We start from the raw sequence: 18,460 nt of genomic DNA on the forward strand, positions 1-18,460 counted from the left end.
AGCCACAATTCATCTCACAGTGAAGTTCATATTAATCATATATATTTGTGCTAAATCTCTATAGATCTCTGTATAAGCATATACCTTGTTATACTTATTTCCTTCTTTTTATTGTTTATCTTAACTTACACTATAGCTAGTGGTTGTAAAAAAATCATATTTACTCCATAAATATGTATTAAGTGTGTGCTATGTACCAGATTCTGTATTAAGTGCAGTGATATAGCAATTTTTGGAAGACATTTCCTGACATCATAATAAGTTCATTTTGATGGGAGTAATAAAATAACAAATTTTTAGTATGCTAGATACTGATAAGTTCTATACAAAAAATAAAGCAGAGTGTTTATATGAGTGAGCTAGTGAGGCAAGGTAAACTAGGAAGTGTAGGGTGTGGGGATAAAGTTGCCATCTAAATACTCATTGATTAAAAAATCAGGTACTTCCCTGGTGGTTCAGTGGCTAAGACTCCATGCTCTCAAATCAGGGGGCCTGGGTTCAATCCCTGGTCAGGGAACTAGATCCACATGCCCCAATTAAGACCTGGTATAGCCAAAATCAGAAAGGAACAGGGAATGTTAGGTCTGTGAATTAAGGTAAATTAGAAATGGTCAAACAGGAGATGACAAGAGTCAACATTGACATTTTAGGAATCAATGAATTAAAATGGACTGGAATGGGCAAATTTAATTCAGATGACCATTGTATCTACTACTGTGGGCAAGAATCCCTTAGAAGAAATGGAGTAGCCTTCATAGTCAACAAGAGTCCAAAATGCAGTACTTGGGTGCAATCTCAAAAATAACAGAATGATCTCTGTTCATTTCCAAGGGAAGCCATTCAGTATTACAGTAATCCAAGTCTATGCCCCAATCAGTAATGCTGAGGAAGCTGAAGTTGAATGGTTCTCTGAAGACCTACCTACTAACACTCAATAAAGATGTCTTTTTCATCATAGGGGACTAGAATACAAAAGTAGGAAGTCAAGAGATACCTGGACTAACAGGCAAATTTGGCCTTGGAGTACAAAATGAAGCAGGACAAAGGCTAAGTTTTGCCAAGAAATTGCACTGGTCATAAAAAACACCCTCTTCCAACAACACAAGAGAAGACTCTACACATGGACATCACCAGATGGTCAATGCCGAAATCAGATTGATTATATTATTTGCAGCCAAAGATGAAGAAGCTCTATATAGTCAGCAAAATAAGACCAGGAGCTGACTGTGGTTCAGATCATGAACTCTTTATTGCAAAATTCAGACTTAAATTGAAGAAAGTAGGGAAAGCCACTAGACCATTCAGGTATGATATAATTCCTTACAATTATACAGTGGAACTGACAAATAAATTCCAGGGATTAGATCTGATAGACAGAGTGCCTGAAGAACTATGGACAGAGGTTTGTGACATTGTACAGCAGACAGGGAGCAAGACCATCCCTAAGAAAAAGAAATGCAAAAAGGCAAGATGGCTGTCTGAGGAGGCCTTACAAATAGCTGAGAAAAGAAGCAAAAGACAAAGGAGAAAATGAAAGCTATACCCATTTGAATACAGAGTTCCAAAGAATAGCAAGGAGAGATAAGAAAGCCTTCCTCAGTGATCAATGCAAAGAAATAGAGGAAAACAACAGAACGGGAAAGATTAAAGATCTCTTCAAGAAAATTACAAGGGAACATTTCATGGAAAGATGGGCACAATAAAAGACAGAAATGGTATGGACCTAACAGAAGCAGAAGATATTAAGAAAAGATGGCAAGAATACACAGAAGAACTATACAAAAAAGATCTTCATGACCCAACTGCTATGGTGTGATCACTGACCTAGAGCCAGACATCCTGGAATGTGAAGTCAAGTGGGCCTTAGGAAGCATCACTGTGAACAAAGCTAGTAGAGGTAATGCGATTCCAGTTGAGCTATTTCAGATCGTAAAAGATGATGCTGTGAAAGTGCTGCACTGAATATGCTAGAAAATTTAGAAAACTCAGTAGTGGCCACAGGACTGGAAAAGGCCAGTTTTCACTCCAATCCCAAAGAAAAGCAGTGCCAATGAATGTTCAAACTACCGCACAATTGCACTCATCTCACACACTAGCAAAGTAATGCTCCAAATTCTCCAAGCCAGGCTTCAACAGTACATGAACCATGAGCTTCACATCTTCAAGCTGGATTTAGAAAAGGGAGAGGAACCGGAGGTCAAATTGTCAACATCTATTCTATCATTGAAAAAGCAAGAGAATACCAGAAAAATATCTACTTCTGCTTTATTAATTATGCCACAATCTTTGACTGTGGGATCACAACAAACTGTGGAAAATTCTGAAAGAGATGGGAATACCAGACCACCTTACCTGCCTCTTGAGAAATATCTATGCAGGTCAAGAAGCAACAGTTTGAACTGGACATGGAAGAACAGACTGGTTCCAAATTGGGAAAGGAGTATGTCAAGGCTGAAAATTGTCACCCTGCTTATATGCAGAGTACATCATGCAAAATGCTGGGCTGGATGAAACACTACTTGGAATCAATATTGCAGGGAGAACTATCAGTAACCTCAGATACGCAGATGACACCACCCTTATGGCAGAAAATGAAGAAGAATTAAAGAGCCTCTTGATGAAAGTGAAAAGGGAGAGTGAAAAAGCTGGCTTAAAACTCAACATTCAAAAAACAAAGATCATGGCATCTGGTCCCGTCACTTCATGGCAAATAGATGGGCAAACAATGGAGACAGTGAGACACTTTATATTTTTGGGCTCCAAAATCACTGCAGATGGTGGCCGCAGCCCTGAAATTAAAAGGCACTTGCTCTTTGGAAGAAAAACTAAGACCAACCTAGGCAGCATATTAAAAAGCAGAGACATTACTTTGCCAGTAAAGGTCTGTCTAGTCAAAGCTATAGTTTTTTCAGTAGTCATGTATGGATGTGAGAGTTGGACCATAAAGAAAGCTGAGTGCCGAAGAATTGATGGTTTTGAACTTTGGTGTTGGAGAAAAGCCTTGAGAGTCCCTTGGACTGCAAGGAGATCCAACCAGTCCATGCTAAAGGAAATTAGTCCTGAATATTCATTGGAAGGAGTGATGCCGAAGCTGAAACTGCAATACTTTGGCCAACTGATGCAAAGAACTGACTTGTTCAAAAAGACCCTGATGCTAGGAACGATTGAAGGCAGGAGGAGAAGGGGATGACAGAGGATGAGATGGTTGGATGGCATCACCGACTCAATGGACATGAGTTTGAGCAAACTCTGGGAGTTGGTGATGGACAGGGAAGCCTGGTAGGCTGCAGTCCATGGGGTCACAAAGAGTCAGACATGACTGAGTGACTGAACTGAACTGAATAGCCAAAATAAATAAATATATAAATAGTTTTAAAAAATCATAAGTGATGAAGACTAAGTAAATCAGGGAGTAAAAAAGCAACAGTTAGAACTGGACATGGAACAACAGACTGGTTCCAAATAGGAAAAGGAGTACATCAAGGCTGTATATTGTCACCCTGCTTATTTAACTTAAATGCAGAGTACATCATGAGAAATGCTGGACTGGAAGAAACACAAACTGGAATCAAGATTGCTGGGAGAAATATCAATAACCTCAGATATGCATATGACACCACCCTTATGGCAGAAAGTGAAGAGGAACTAAAAACCTCCTGATGAAAGTGAAAGTGGAAAGTGAAAAAGTTGGCTTAAAGCTCAACATTCAGAAAATGAAGATCATGGCATCTGGTCCCATCACTTCATGGGAAATAGATGGGGAAACAGTGGAAACAGTGTCAGACTTCATTTTTCTGGGCTCCAAAATTACTGCAGATGGTGACTGCAGCCATGAAATTAAAAGACGCTTACTTCTTGGAAGGAAAGTTATGACCAACCTAGATAGCATATTGAAAAGCAGAGACATTACTTTGCCAACAAAGGTTCGTCTAGTCAAGGCTATGGTTTTTCCTGTGGTCATGTATGGATGTGAGAGTTGGACTGTGAAGAAGGCTGAGCTCCAAAGAATTGATGCTTTTGAACTGTGGTGTTGGAGAAGACTCTTGAGAGTCCCTTGGACTGCAAGGAGATCCAACCAGTCCATTCTGAAGGAGATCAGCCCTGGGGTTTCTTTGGAAGGAATGATGCTAAAGCTGAAACTCCAGTACTTTGGCCACCTCATGCGAAGAGTTGACTCATTGGAAAAGAGTATGATGCTGGGAGGGATTGGGGGCAGGAGGAGAAGGGGACGACAGAGGAAGAGATGGCTGGATGGCATCACTGACTTGATGGACGTGAGTCTGAGTGAACTCCGGGAGTTGGTGATGGACAGGAAGGCCTGGCATGCTGCAATTCATGGGGTCGCAAAGAGTCGAACACGACTGAGCAACTGATCTGATCTGATCTGATATGAAGGGAAGAGACTTGCTGGAAGAAGGAACAAAACATGAAAAGACACCAAAGATGATAGCATGCTGGATGTGTTCCAAGATCAGATTAGGAGACCAGTGTGATTAGACTAGGAAGAGCAGGGTGAGTGGAGGACAGGGTAAGAAGGTATGAAGTCTCAAGGGTAGAAAGGCTTTGTAGGTGAGGTTGGAGACATGCTCTAACTTTGAGGGACATGGGAGACTCTTGGAAGATTCTGAACAGAGGAGGGACATGGTGTGAAATACGCTTTGCAATGATTCTCTTGCTATAGAAGAACAAGGGAAGATGACCAGGAGACCAGGTAGGAGGTGGCTGAGATGATCCAAGAGAGAAAGGTCTAGAGCAGGAGTGGACATGATGAGAAGTGGGAAAATTCTGAATAATATTTAAAGGTAGAAACAACTAGATTTGGAATTGAATGGGTGTGGAGTAAAAGAGAAAGAATATAATTAAAGGACAACTCCAAAATTTTTATCTCCAGCCAGCAGAAGAATAGGATTTCCATCACAGCAGCAGCATCTGAGATGAAGAAAACTGTAGGAGAAGCAGCGAGTCCTGCAGGGGTTCAGTTTTGAGGAAGCTAGTTTTGAGAAACCTCTTAGACCTCCAAGCCTGCAAGTGGAGATGATAAGTGAACAGTTGAATACATGAGTCTCAGTTCAGGAAAGAGGTATGGACCAAAGATATATACATTTTGTCGTCTCTGGTACAAAGTTATTAAAGTTCTGTGACTAGCTGAGATTATCAGGGGATACTTAAATAGAGAAGAGAGGCCATCTGTACACTAAGCATTGTTCTCAAGATGATTTTAGATAGGGCAGAGTTGAACATTTTAATAGTCATTTTCTAAATGAATGGATGAAAATTTAGATGGTAATTTTAAGGGTTCATTAAAGATTGTTTTTCTCTATATGTTAGTGACCTAAAATTCTTCAAATAATTTGTTTAAACAAAAACATGAATACACTTAAACTATTAACTGAATAACCAAGAATACCAGTGCCACAAAGATATTTCAATATTTGGAAAATTGTGTAGGAAGAAGTTTGGGAAGCAAGGTGTATTGGAAAGAATCCTGTCCGATAGTCATCAGCTTTAGTCCTCATTATTGGCCAAGAATTTTTAGGTGAATCTCTTTAACTTTTCGATGCCCTCATCAGGAAAAGATTGTTCTCCATCAAATGTTCTTTGATTTGCACATGGGATAATATACGTCTTTCCTTTTTTTTTTTCCACCAGAGAAAACGTGCCTCCAAGGGCATTTCACATCATATACTTTGGCAAGTGGCTTAACATAAAAATTTTATCTATTTCTGACACTTACCTGATGCACAGAGAAGTGTGTTGAAAGTTTCTTCTCTTTCTATTCCTTCAGGCTTTGTATTGAAAGAAGAAAATTAAGAAGAAAAGTTATCTGTATACATATGGAATCTAGAAAAATGGTACTGATGACCCTATTTACAGGGAAGGAATAGAGAACAAACTTGTGGATACAGGGAGGAAGGAGAGGGTGGGGCGAATTGAGAGAGTAGTTTTGACATATATATATATTACTGTGTGTGAAATAGATAGCTAGTGAGAAGCTGCTGTATAGCATAGGGAGCTCAGCTCAGTGCTCTGTAATGACTTAGAGGGATGGGATTTGGGAGGTGAGTGGAAGGGAGGATTCAGAAGGAGGGGATACATGTATACATATAGCTGATTCACACTGTTGTACAGTAGAAGCTAATACAACATTGTAAAGCAATTATTCTTCAATTAAAAAATGAATTAAAAAAAAGAGAAGTTATAATGTATCTGAGAAGAAGCAATCACTTTAGAAGAGAAAATGTTAGTGAAAGCTTGAGTTGTGGACATATTCATATTCATGGGAATGAAATGTCACTGCCACATACATGTTAGATAATGCGATTTCCATAATAAAGCTTCTGAGACTCAGAGAGATTAGACCTTCATACCTCAACTAGTAAAGGCTTGATAACGGTGTCCTTCTGTCCAATTTCTGGGAAGTGAGGCACCTTATTGCCACATAGTTCCTGAGACCGCAAGGCTTCTGCAGTAGCTGTGAAATTCACCTCTCCTGGGGAATAAAATTCTTAAGGAGTTAAACAGTGATCCTATATTGAATGGTTTCTTCTTTTTAAGCCTCTCCAATATATATAATTGTTTTCCTTCCATTGATCATTGTCAAAAGAGGAGAGAAAAGCATGCATCTGAGTGGGAGTGGAAAGCAATCATTACAACAAAAGAAGTAGGATTTGTGAACACCATTATCACTCACCCAGTGACTTTGGGGTCACAGCCCAGGACACGGTTCTCTGCTTGTTTCCACAGACACACTGAGATTCTTCATTCTTCTCTACTGGGATGGCCAAGAAGGCAGAAGAGGCCTCCAGCTGTATGCTCACCTGTCCCCCATTCCCACCCACAAGTTGGACAAAGAACACAGGGAAAAGGTCAGTAATGGGGTGTCAGGGCAGGGGGAGGGAAAGACGCTTAAAGGGACAATGCATACTAATGAGAGGCTTTGAGAAGCTGTTCAGTCAAGGTAAATCCTGTCAGTATTTTGTAGTTTAGATGTTTGCCATAAGGACATTGAAAAACTGATGGGAATCAGGATAAATACTCAGGATTTAGGCTTGTGCCAACACAAGGAAGAAATATTTTTCTTTTGTTAGAGTGAAAAAATAATCAGGTGGGAGTAATATCTGAATTCAGGAATACACAAACAAAATACAGTCCTGGATGACTATAACCTTACCACCTTGGATCTGTTGGGGAGCTTTGTTCTTAGCACTTGAAAGTGGAAGTCTTATTCACTCAGTCGTGTCTGACTCTTTGTGACTCCCTGGACTGTAGCCCACCAGGCTCCTCTGTCCTTGGAGATTCTCCAGGCGAGAATACTGGAGTGGGTTGACATTACCTTCTCCAGGGGATCGTCCCAACCCAGGGATTGAACCCAGGTCTCCCACACTGCAGACAGATTCTTTACTATCTGAGCCACTAGGGAAGCCTGGATGGTTGTAACCTTACCACCTTGGACCTGTTGGGGAGCTTTGTTCTTAGCACCTATTCTAGTCCAAAATTAGGCCACATCGTATTCAATTATGATTTACTAGGAGATGACCTGGGAGAGATTTAGGAAATGCATGGTGTGTTCCTTCCTCCTAGCTTCACTTACATCCAGACAAGTGCCCTTACCCGAATGCAATGGGACAGATAGTTGAACACAGTGGCTTTGAGTGTGAAGGCTTCTCCTCGAACCACAGAATAGGGAAGAGTGAGTTCCAGGAAGAAGGGCTGGAAGGCTGTGAGAGAGATGGTGGGTGAGAGTCCAAGCCCTGCTGTTCCAGACAAGCAGAGGGCACTGGCCTTCCACTCCGTGATGGTGTCAGGGACCTTGATTGCCAACTCATGTTTGCCCCACATACTAGAGAGGGGAAAAAAGAAGACGAGAGTAAATGAATTCCTTTTCTTAAAAGCATGGACCACAGCTGACTCTAGAGCATGACACTTTAGAAACCCAGTGTGATAAATGCTAAACTCGATATAAAGTTTGGTGCTCCTAGAGAGGTTTCTGATTTTTTTTTTTTTTTCTTTTTAGGGTCAAGGGTGGCTTTCTATTGTTTTATCTCAGGACCAAATTAGAAAAACAAAATTGCATTGTTTAGCTATGAGATAAATGAACTATGAATCTACACATCTATCAGAAAAGAGTGGGGCAGAACAGAAAGGACTGGGAGCCCTACGATTACACCAGAATCGTAGAGGAGGATTCAAATTCTCAGTTCCAAGCAGCACACAACTTACTCGAGTGGTATCAACTCCCAGATCCAGGTCTCAGGGAAATACTTCCGGATTGTTTCTTTCACTTTCATGGCTGAAGAGTCTTCTCTCGAACTCGATGGATAAACTCCCCTTGCATCTATACCTGCTAGAGGAGTGGCCATTCCATGTATGGGGCCTGGTAGGCTTCGTGAACTTGCTAGACCTGGAGCTGTGGAGAGACAACAAGAGGGCTTAATGTAAGCCTGAGTTTTATCATCAATTTCTCAGAGCTGCCTTATGTATCAAGTAGAACAAGACCACATGCTCAGGGAATGTCTTTTATTAGAACAATTTACCCTACCACCTTCGTACTTTGTTTACTCATCTATTTGTCTTATTGGAAGGTTAATCCTGCTGCTTCATCAAATAGTTTAGAGGCAAATGTATTTTTCTCTAGAAATGAAAACAAATGTAACTCTCCCTAAGCTGATTTTTCAACTGGTGAAAGGAAGAATAAAGAGTAGTTTAACACCCCTATACCGCTCAGATGGTAAAGAATCCGCCTGCAATGTGGGAGACCTGAGTTTGATCCCTGGGTTGGGAAGACCCCCTGGAGGAGGGCACGGCAACCCACTCCAGTATTCTTGCCTGGAAAATCCCCATGGACAGAGGAGCCTGGCAGGCTACAGTCTATGGGGTCGCAAAGAGTCAGACATGACTAAGTGACTAAGAACAGCACAGCACATACTGCTTATGGGCTTCCCGGGTGTCACTAGTGGTAAAGAACCTGCCTGCCAATGTAGGAACCATAAGAGACATGAGTTCAATCCCTGGGTCAGGAAGATCCCGTGGAGGCGGGCATGGCAACCCACTTCAATATTCAAGAATTCCATGGACAGAGGAGCCTGGCAGGCTACAGTTTATAGGCTCACAGAGTTGGACACGACTGAAGCAACGTAGCTCAGCACACAGCACAGGGGGAAACAGGATTTGTAGGCATCTCAGCATGGCTAGAGAAATGTCTCTGTTAGCAGCAGAAGAGAAAATAGAATCTTTTTGACTTTTCCTCTTTTCTATGTATACTTGAGATACACAAGGAGACTAACAGTATGTCTTCCAAAAGCTGAATTATTTTATTCTATTATTCAATTTGTCAGAATCACTGATTTCCATAAAAGAACGACAGAGGCAAATAATATCCATGTAATCGTTCACATTTCTCAGATCCCTTGCAGGTAGGGCACTGTGATTTGTGCCACTTCCACAGCTGGCTGTAAAGTCATGTGCATATCTACTCCTTCTCCCCCAAGATAGTAACCTTGAAAGGCATGCTGGAGATGGAGTCACAAGAGGAAAGCTGAATGAATCTCCTTGACAATGATTGGTCAGTGTTCTGACCAATGGAGGTGTTTTGAACAGCTCCTGGCCTCACAAGAAGTTTTTGTGAGAGCATTAAAATAAACTGTTAGGTGCTTAGACTCTGAGATGTGGGGGTTTGTTTGCTAAGATGGTATAATTTATCTTATCTTGACTAATTCAGATACTGAAGGCACAGTAGATAAAGAGGATTTAAAGTACCAAGACTGTATTTAATTTTGATCAGAGAGAGATAGAGAAATTATAATGTTTCATTTTTTTTTTCTAGAGAAAAAAGTTGTTTGAGGAAATTTTACCAAGAAATTGCTGCAGAGTCATAACAGTCAGTACTTAAAAAAATGGCTTTTTATCCCAACCTAGCAAAACGTTACTTTTCTTCTATTATTTTAGCGGATAAATAACTTTCACCCTTACCTCCATAGTTCATAGACATTCCTGGATATGGAAGCGGCTGACAAAAATGTGGCTTGTGGATTTTTGAGTTGGTAAAAATATTTAATCCTACAGACTGGAAGAAAAATAATTATTAAAGCATATTGGCAATCCAGTCTGGAGACTGGGATATTTTCTTACATCTGTATTATATACCCTTAGTATTATACATAGAACTCATAGGATTATCGTGAAAATTCCACCCAATGGAGAAGAGAGGTATTTTATAAAAATGAAAATGGGGTCACAGAGAGTTCAGATCATCCAGTTGATGAATGGGAGTTGGGATTAGAATCTACTTCTGATTCCTATTTCTGAATTTTGTCTCCTATATGCTTAGTGCCCCTTTAATTATCTTTTGCCTCCAAGAAACTGAGTGTTTTAGCTTTGGATGTTTTTCTTCTCTTCCTCCCCCTGCCTCAAACCACACATTAACTTTGTTGCAGAGAATAGTTTTCCGTTTCTTTTCATTTGAAATTGTAGGGTTGCATATTGGAGATTTTTCTTCATAGTCATTATACTTTGCTTTGTTTTTATTGGGAAATATGCCTTTGCCTGAATATCTGTGTTCAACTCATCCCTTTTGTGATTTATCCTTTCGTTTTTTTCTTTCTCAGTTTTAAGTATACTGAAAGTCTGCATGCAAAACACCCATTCAGACATCCACAGTAGCTTGATTCCTTGATTCCTGCTACAGACTTCCTCTTCAATATTAGTCACAGTTAAATACTACTTGCTGTGCTCTAGAGTGCTCGGGAAGCTGTGGGACTCTGAGGCACCGTTGTCAGTGGTGCCAGTGGTATGGAACAGGGAGAAAGAAGTCAGAAAGAAACATTTAACAGTTAATAAAGAGCCTTCTTTTTCTCCCTCCACCACCAACTGATTCCGGAGGCTCCAGAAAAGGGAGGTTTAAACTGCTCTCAGCTAAGCTGCAGACCTCCACAGCAGTAGGACACATGGCTTCCTCAAGGTATAGCGAGTGTTTTCAGTCCTTTTTGGTGGAGCTAAGATTTAATCTCACAACCCGGAAAAACTTCCCTTTCATAATTCTGCCTAACTGCAGTTAAAGATACACATTTGCTCTAATGTACCTAAGGCATGCTAATGTTTCTACTCCAAGTTTTGCAAATTCTTCTCTATGAACAGCTACTTTCAATTCACCTGAAATTTACTGCACTGAAACTGTTGGCCGCAGTATTTTACTTTATGTATTCAGTCATTTGCTGATTCATTTATTGTGAAATGACTGTTACAGTGGTTGCCAACAGAGTATTCACTTTTTTTAAGGATGTCAGAGGCTCTGTGGAAATGTTTGCTTTGTTTTTCTCACATATTGGAACCTCTGAGAATCACTGAGAGGATATATGATGGTGACAACTAGCTTTGGGATCAACTTGGTTAAAGTTGTGGGCCCTAAAAGTATACCCCTTGCTCTTAAAGTGCCAGAGAAATTCATGACTGACTGTCTGTGTGTGTACAAAGTTCTCCATGCCTCTGACCTTTCAATATTTTTCTGTTAATCATAGCTTTGTCTTTTGGTGGTTGAGAGGAAGATCAGATTCTAGAGCTCTTCTCCATCTTGATGATGAGGTAGAGATCAATTTAGGTTGTGTTTTTAGGAAAAGGAATTACCTCAAAGATACTGTAAGCATCGTCATCACTGATGAACTGCTTTGGAATGTAAATGATTCCATTGTGAGTTATGTCTTCCGCGTTGATGCATTTTTCCCTATCTTCGTTCATGGGGCCTCTATATCCCATGCTAAAGATTTTCTTTACCGATAGCAAATTATACACCTGCAAAGTAGAACAAAGGAAAAACTGTTATTTATTTTATAAAGTGAGATAATGTTCAATCTGGAGTTTAAGAGATCTTGGTGTTTATTTAACACTCCCATAGCAACATTGTAAAACATGACACAGAAATCATGGAGCGATATCAAAGGTTATGGATCCCAATCCTGTTGTTGTATGAAAGAAAATAATGTATAAAGAAATCAAATTCATTGATGAAAGACTCAGAGGTCATTTAGCTTGAGTAAGTCTAAAACTCAAGTTTCTTTGTCTCCCAGCCCAAATGCCTACTTTTTTTTTTGAATTTATCTTTTGAATTTTATTTATACTTATTGGTATATAATTGCTTTACAATGTGGTGTTAGCTTCTGCTATACAACAAAGCAAATCAGCTATATATATACATGTATCCCCTCCCTCTTGGAACATCCTCCCACCTCACGTCCCATCCCACCTCTCTAGGTCATAGCAGAGCACCAAGCTGGGCTTCCTCTGCTTTACAATAGGTTCCTGCTAACCATCTATTTTACACATGGTAATGTATATATGTCAGTCCTAATTTCCCAATTTGTCCCACTTTCCCCTTCCCCACCCTGTGTCTATATGTCATTCTCTCTATCTTCGTCTCTATTCCTGCCCTGGAAATAAGTTCATCAGTTCCATTTGTCCAGATTCTACATATATGTGTTAAGATATTTGGTTTTCTCTTTCTGACATACTGCACTCTGTTTGACAGACCCTAGGTCCAACTTTTAAAAGAAAGCAAAAAGAGAGTACAGAGAAGCATTATGAAACAATAGAAGTCCTTCATATCCATCACCTAGAAACAACCTCTGTAAATACTTAATATATTTCCTTTTCCCACTTTATGTGATTACATTCTTACCAAGTGTTTTTTTTTTTTTTTTTTTCCCCACTCTACTGCTTTAGGACCAAGTTTAACTCAGGAGGAAACTAGATGCAAACGTAACCTAGAAATAAATTCATTCTAGTTCAGTTTTTGCCTAGTGCGTGCATGCTAAGTTGTTTCAGTGGTGTCGGATTCTTTGTGACCCTATGGACTGTAGCCCACCAGGCTCTTCTGTCCATGGGATTCTCCAGGCAAGAATACTGGAGTGGGTTGCTGTGCCCTCCTCCAGGGGATCTTCCCATTCCAGGGATAGAAGCCGCATCTCTTATGTCTTCTATATTGGCAGGCAGGTTCTTTACCTGGGAAGCCTCATCATAAGGCCACCTGCTCAGTCGTACAGTATTCAGGCTGTTAAAGACACACTGACTCCATGTGGACCTGTTGTCATCTCTTATCTAAGCTGCTACCATAGCCTCCTATTTCCGCGCTTTCATTCTTGCTCCCATACTCTGAACAGCAAACAGGATCTTCATAACTAGGTAAATCTAAATCGTTGCTCTCCTGCTTTAAACTCCTCACTGATATATCACTGCCTTTGCTGTCAATTCAATTCCTGGGTCAGGAGGATCCCCTGGAGAAGGAAATGGCAACCCACTCCAGTACTCTTGCTTGGAAAATCCCATGGACGGAGGATCCTGGTAGGCTACAGTCCATGGGATCACAAAAGAGTTAGACATGACTGAGCCACTTCACTTTCGCGTTTCACTTTGCTGTCAATGCCTAATTCCACTCCAAGTTCACAGTCCTCCTCATGATCTTCCTGACTTTTCATTCCACCTACTGCCTCTACCATCCTTTTCTCTCACCACTTTATGTAAGGTCATTACCATTTCCTTTGGAAACACTGTTGTTCTGGCCTCAGGACTTTCATGCTGCTTTCATTCTTTGCATTCCCTGCCCCTGCCCCTGTTATCTGACGATGCAAGAAGATATCCCCAATCACTACATTAAAACTTGTTCAACTGTTTTCTTCATCTCAACATCCTGTTTATTCCTTAAATGATACTTACCAACACTTAGAACTACTATATGTTGATATGTTTTTGTTGCTTGCTTGCTTAACACATGGGACAATGAATCTAAAATGGTCAAAGACCACATCTATTTTTCACCATTAGAACTCTTATTCTCAGAGCACTATGCTGTAGTCAAGATGCCATGGATATTTGTTAAATAAATAAATGGACAATGAAGACTGTAAAACTACTGAACTCTTACAAGTTTTTCATTATAAGAAACGTCTTTTTTTTTTTTTTTTAGCTGTGCTGCGCAGCATATGGGATCTTAATTCCCGGAGCAGGGATCTGAGATCCCCGCAGTAGAAGCAGAGTCTGATCTATGGGACCACCAGGGAAGTCCCAAGAAACATGTTTAAAAGACAAGTTTGATTGGAATCTCTTTTGTCCATACTTAAAACAAATAAGTGCCTGGACTTTGGAGAAGATTTAAAAATTTGACATTTCACATACTATCTGGAATTGTAGTGTGTTAGACATAGCATTGAATAAAATTTGGTTCAAGTTCTACCTTTAAAATATATTTTTTGGTGCATTGTTTCTATAGTTGCTTAATCTAACTCTGCTGTGTTTTCTTAGTTCATAAAATGAAGGTAATAATGCTCTCCTTAAGGAATTATTCATTTCTTTACTCATTAAAAAGGTGTTGAGCATCTTTTACATGTGAGGACTGTGTAAGGCACAGGTGAGCAAGACTGCTCAGTCTTTGATACATTGTAGCAGACAATGAAGTGAGATTATCTGTGGAAAGCATCTTGTGCAATGTCTTTTTCAGAAACAAGTAGAATTCAAACTCTTATGTGACTTAGTGCACTATTCCTGACACTCTAAAGAACTTGTCCTTTGCAGGTATAATTTTCAGCTTCCAGAAATGGTCATATCATGTGTGCATTTTCTGATATCCAAGACTGAGATGGGACTCACTGACTGAGGTGAGAACTCAGCTTCAGGCTTCATTAGTAGGACACTCTTGTCCACGGCTCGGAGGCCACAGAGAGAGTAAGGAGCGGCTGTGATCTTCAGGCTGGTGTTTGAGGCTGGGAGGCCTTGGGCTGAGGAGAAGCTCAGATTTACCTGTAAGGAGGATATAATTATAGCAATGAATTTTCCAATTGTTTCAATCTTAAGACACTCTTCTACCCCAGGCTTCCCATGTGGTGCTAGTGATCAAGAATCTACCTGCAATGCAGGTAAGAGATTCGGGTTTGATCCCTGGACCAGAAAGATCCCCTGGAGGAGGGCATGGCAACCCACTCCAGTATTCATGCCTGGAGAATCCCATGGACAGAGGAGCCTTGTGGGCTATGGTCCATAGGGTCACAAAGAGTTGGATATGAGTGAAGCAATTTAGCACACAGCACACACCCCAGGAAAGTCCCTAGAATATATTTTGAATTCCTCATGAATTTTCAGATAAAATAAGAGACTTGCAAGAAATCGTGCCAATGGCCACCTGCTTTGAACTTCTCCATTAGACTGCTCAGGTTTTGTTATCATTCTCTGCTGTTAGAGATCCTTTGGCAGAAAGTTTTAGAAGTACTACCTGACAGTCTTTTAATGAACATAAGTTCCTTATTTTCCATGCTTCAAAAAGAGGCGATGAAGAAAAGGACTGGGCTTAAACAAAACACCCACCTTATTGGCAAAACAGTTTTCAATGTCGAGCTCCTCAGTATCTGCGATAACTTCTCCATTAGGTAAAATGGTATAAACAAGTAACTGGGCTATAGGAGCAATGTCCGATTCCACTCGGAAGGAGAAGGAAAATACCCCTTTTACTACAAAGTAAAGAAAGTTCAAGATAATAGATTAGGAAGAGGGAAGAGCTTCAGTTTTATAAAGAGGAGCCTCTCAAATTATTTTACTTATTTACATGTGGAGTGTACTAAAGTTACAAAAAGACATGCCTTTATGCCATTGTGCTTGCAGTGAAAGTGAAAGTGTTAGTTTCTCAGTCATGTCTGACTATGTGACTCCGTGGAGTGTAGCCCTCCAGGCTCCTCTGTCCAAGGAATTCTTCAGGCAAGACTACTGGAGTGGGTTGCCATTCCCTTTTCCAGGGGATTTTCCCCACCTAGGGATCGAACGTGGATCTCCTGCATTGCAGGCAGATTCTATACAGTAGTATTCAGTAAACATATGCTGAACCACTGATATTAATATTTTCCTTAAAGATGTAGATTACATTGTTAATTTCCTCTGCTTAAGAAGGAAAGAACATTTAGTAAGTCTCTATTTTCAAATAAAAAAAAAAGACATTAAGAAGTCAAGAGAGAAGAACTTCTAGACATCTTTAATGATCTCTATGATCAAGTCAGCACAAGTTTTGTCATATGAATGTGCTTAGTCGCTCAGTCATGTCCAGGAAAGCCTGTCATATGCATGAGGGGAAGTCAAAGAATGCTACATAATCTTTACCTTCTGGCCATTTACAATAGAGCAGAGATACAGGTTCAATTGGTAAAGAATTGGCCTGCAATGTAGGAGACCCTGGTTCAATTCATGGGTCGGGAAGATTTCCTGGAGAAGGGATAGGCTACCCACTCCAGTATTCTTGGGCATCCCTAGTGGCTCAACTGGTAAAGAATCTGCCTGCAATGTGGGAGACCTGGGTTCAACCCCTGAGTTGGGAAGACACCCTGAATGAGGGCATGACAACCCATTCCAGTACTCTTGCCTGGAGAATCTCCATGGACAGAGGAACCTGGCAGGCTACAGTCCCTGGGATTGAAAAGAGTCGGACATGACTGAGTGACAAAGCACAAGCACAGGTACACATAATCATGTACAAAATATAGTATGCCTCTGATTTTTATAATGCATCTATTTTAGTTGTTTTCTGTGTGAATTACATAGTGTTTAATTCACGCACCTTTAATCTTGTTCTGTCTGATCTTTGTAGCTTAAATTTATTTTAAAGCTGTTGTCCTATACATCTATAGAATATTTGAGGGCAACTTGTGGCAAAATACACAAAACAGCAGGGTTAAAATAAATGTGAACTAGTGGCTGATTCATGTTATTGTATGGCAGAAACCAGTACACCATTGTAAAGCAATTATCCTCCAATTAAAAATAAATTTAGAAAATGAATTAGTAAAAAAAAATTGAAGTAGTAAAACTAAAACCACATGGAATTGAATTTCTGAAGCAGGGTTAAACATAAGCAGGAATTAATTATTAAGAGGCCATAACGAATGATTAAACAATAGAGTACTTAAATATAACAGTTTCCCAGAAATCCAAGACAAATGGAAAAACAACCATTTACATAGCTATTGTTAAAATAAAGTATGCTTTATCTTACGGAAAGAGACACTTCCTTCTCCCCATTTCACCTCTCAAGATACTTATGTAGGATTTGCCTGGAGGGTCCCATGGACAGAGGAGCCTGGTGGGCTGCAGTCCATAGGGTCACTGGGAGTCAGACGCGACTGAGTGACTTCACTTTTACTTTTCACTTTCATGCATTGGAGAAGGAAATGGCAACCCACTCAAGTCTTCTTGCCTGGAGAATCCCAGGGACGGGGGAGCCTGGTGGGCTGCCTTCTATGGAGTCACACAGAGTCAGACACGACTGAAGCGATTTAGCTGTAGCAGCAGTGAAAGTTAAAGTCTCTCAGTTATGTCTGACTCTCTGCGACCCCATGGACTATACAGTTTATGAAATTCTCCAGGCCAGAATACTGAGAGGGTAGCTTTTCCCTTCTCTAGGGGATTTTCCTAACCCAGGGATCAAACTTAGGTCTCCTGCATTGCAGGCAGATTCTTTACCAGCTGAGCCACAAGGGAAGCAGGAACTAATTTTGAAGAAATTTCCTCATGAGGAAATTTGGTTTTTGATACGCTATTGGGAACAAACTTACCTGCTCTAGAAAAACCAATATAATGTTCAGTCCCATAAAAATCCATGATAAATGGAAAATTAGAGGGACTGTTCCATATTTGAGTACCTGAATTAAATTTTTTTAAGCAATAAAAAAATTTAGTAAGAGAGATTTTTATCTAGATAAGACATTTTATGGACCTAAGGAGAATCTATGGTGAGCAGGGTTTAGAGTGGTATGTCTTCATTATGGCCTTGGTTGTCTCATGCTGCTGGGAAAATGGATAGACTAGAAAAAAAAAGCTTTCATACAGTTAGTAGAAATTTAATAACAAATGAATTTGAAATTCAAAGAATCACAAGATTTTAAGCACAATCTAAAAGTCATGATTAATTATAAAGGTCTTTTTAATCCAGCTTTTTATGATTAGTTCAACAAAGGTGGTGAATAGTAGAGTTAGGAGATTAAATAAAAATCAATCTTCATTTGGAAAGTTTTGAAGAATGTTGAAGTGCAATGCTGGCTTTATGTTGTGTTGAACTGCTTGAATAAAAAGAGATAAAGGACCACTAGAGAAATAGAGCGAAAATTCTTGGCACAGTAGTTTATCTTAAGCAAGTTGAGACTTTTTTTTTTGGCTAGCAATTTTTCTACTTTACAAAATAAAGAAATAGTACTTAGTTCTAAGTTCTTCCATTAGAATTTTTAATAAAGCATGGGATTTATTTAAACACATAAGCAGAAGAGTGTACAAAAAATATAGCATCTTGAGGGCAATGACCATGTTTTATTAATGTTTTTATGCAAAGCTCCTATTATGAGCTATATCAAGATAGAAAGATAGACTCTCTTGAAGTATAGTTTTAATGGGGAAACTTTTTTCCCAAAAAATTTAACAGTTGTAAATCATAAAGAAATATCTTAAC

General features: G+C 39.8%; 1 protein-coding gene across 1 annotated transcript in view; it reads right to left on the reverse strand.

Annotated features, from left to right (window-relative positions):
• Positions 1 to 18,460, reverse strand: part of LOC113892424 (pregnancy zone protein-like) — a 60,881-nt gene that overhangs the window by 11,172 nt on the left and 31,249 nt on the right. The window contains exons 15-23 of the mRNA XM_027541261.1: positions 15,343 to 15,485; positions 14,632 to 14,781; positions 11,620 to 11,784; positions 9,970 to 10,063; positions 8,221 to 8,407; positions 7,612 to 7,840; positions 6,692 to 6,818; positions 6,369 to 6,490; positions 5,735 to 5,786 (exon numbers count right to left, since the gene is read on the reverse strand). Coding sequence (XP_027397062.1) covers positions 5,735 to 5,786; positions 6,369 to 6,490; positions 6,692 to 6,818; positions 7,612 to 7,840; positions 8,221 to 8,407; positions 9,970 to 10,063; positions 11,620 to 11,784; positions 14,632 to 14,781; positions 15,343 to 15,485 — 1,269 coding nt within the window. The remainder of the gene's footprint in view (positions 1 to 5,734; positions 5,787 to 6,368; positions 6,491 to 6,691; positions 6,819 to 7,611; positions 7,841 to 8,220; positions 8,408 to 9,969; positions 10,064 to 11,619; positions 11,785 to 14,631; positions 14,782 to 15,342; positions 15,486 to 18,460) is intronic.

The sequence above is a fragment of the Bos indicus x Bos taurus genome, chromosome 5, assembly GCF_003369695.1.
Source record: "Bos indicus x Bos taurus breed Angus x Brahman F1 hybrid chromosome 5, Bos_hybrid_MaternalHap_v2.0, whole genome shotgun sequence".
NCBI classification, from domain to species: Eukaryota; Metazoa; Chordata; class Mammalia; order Artiodactyla; family Bovidae; genus Bos; species Bos indicus x Bos taurus.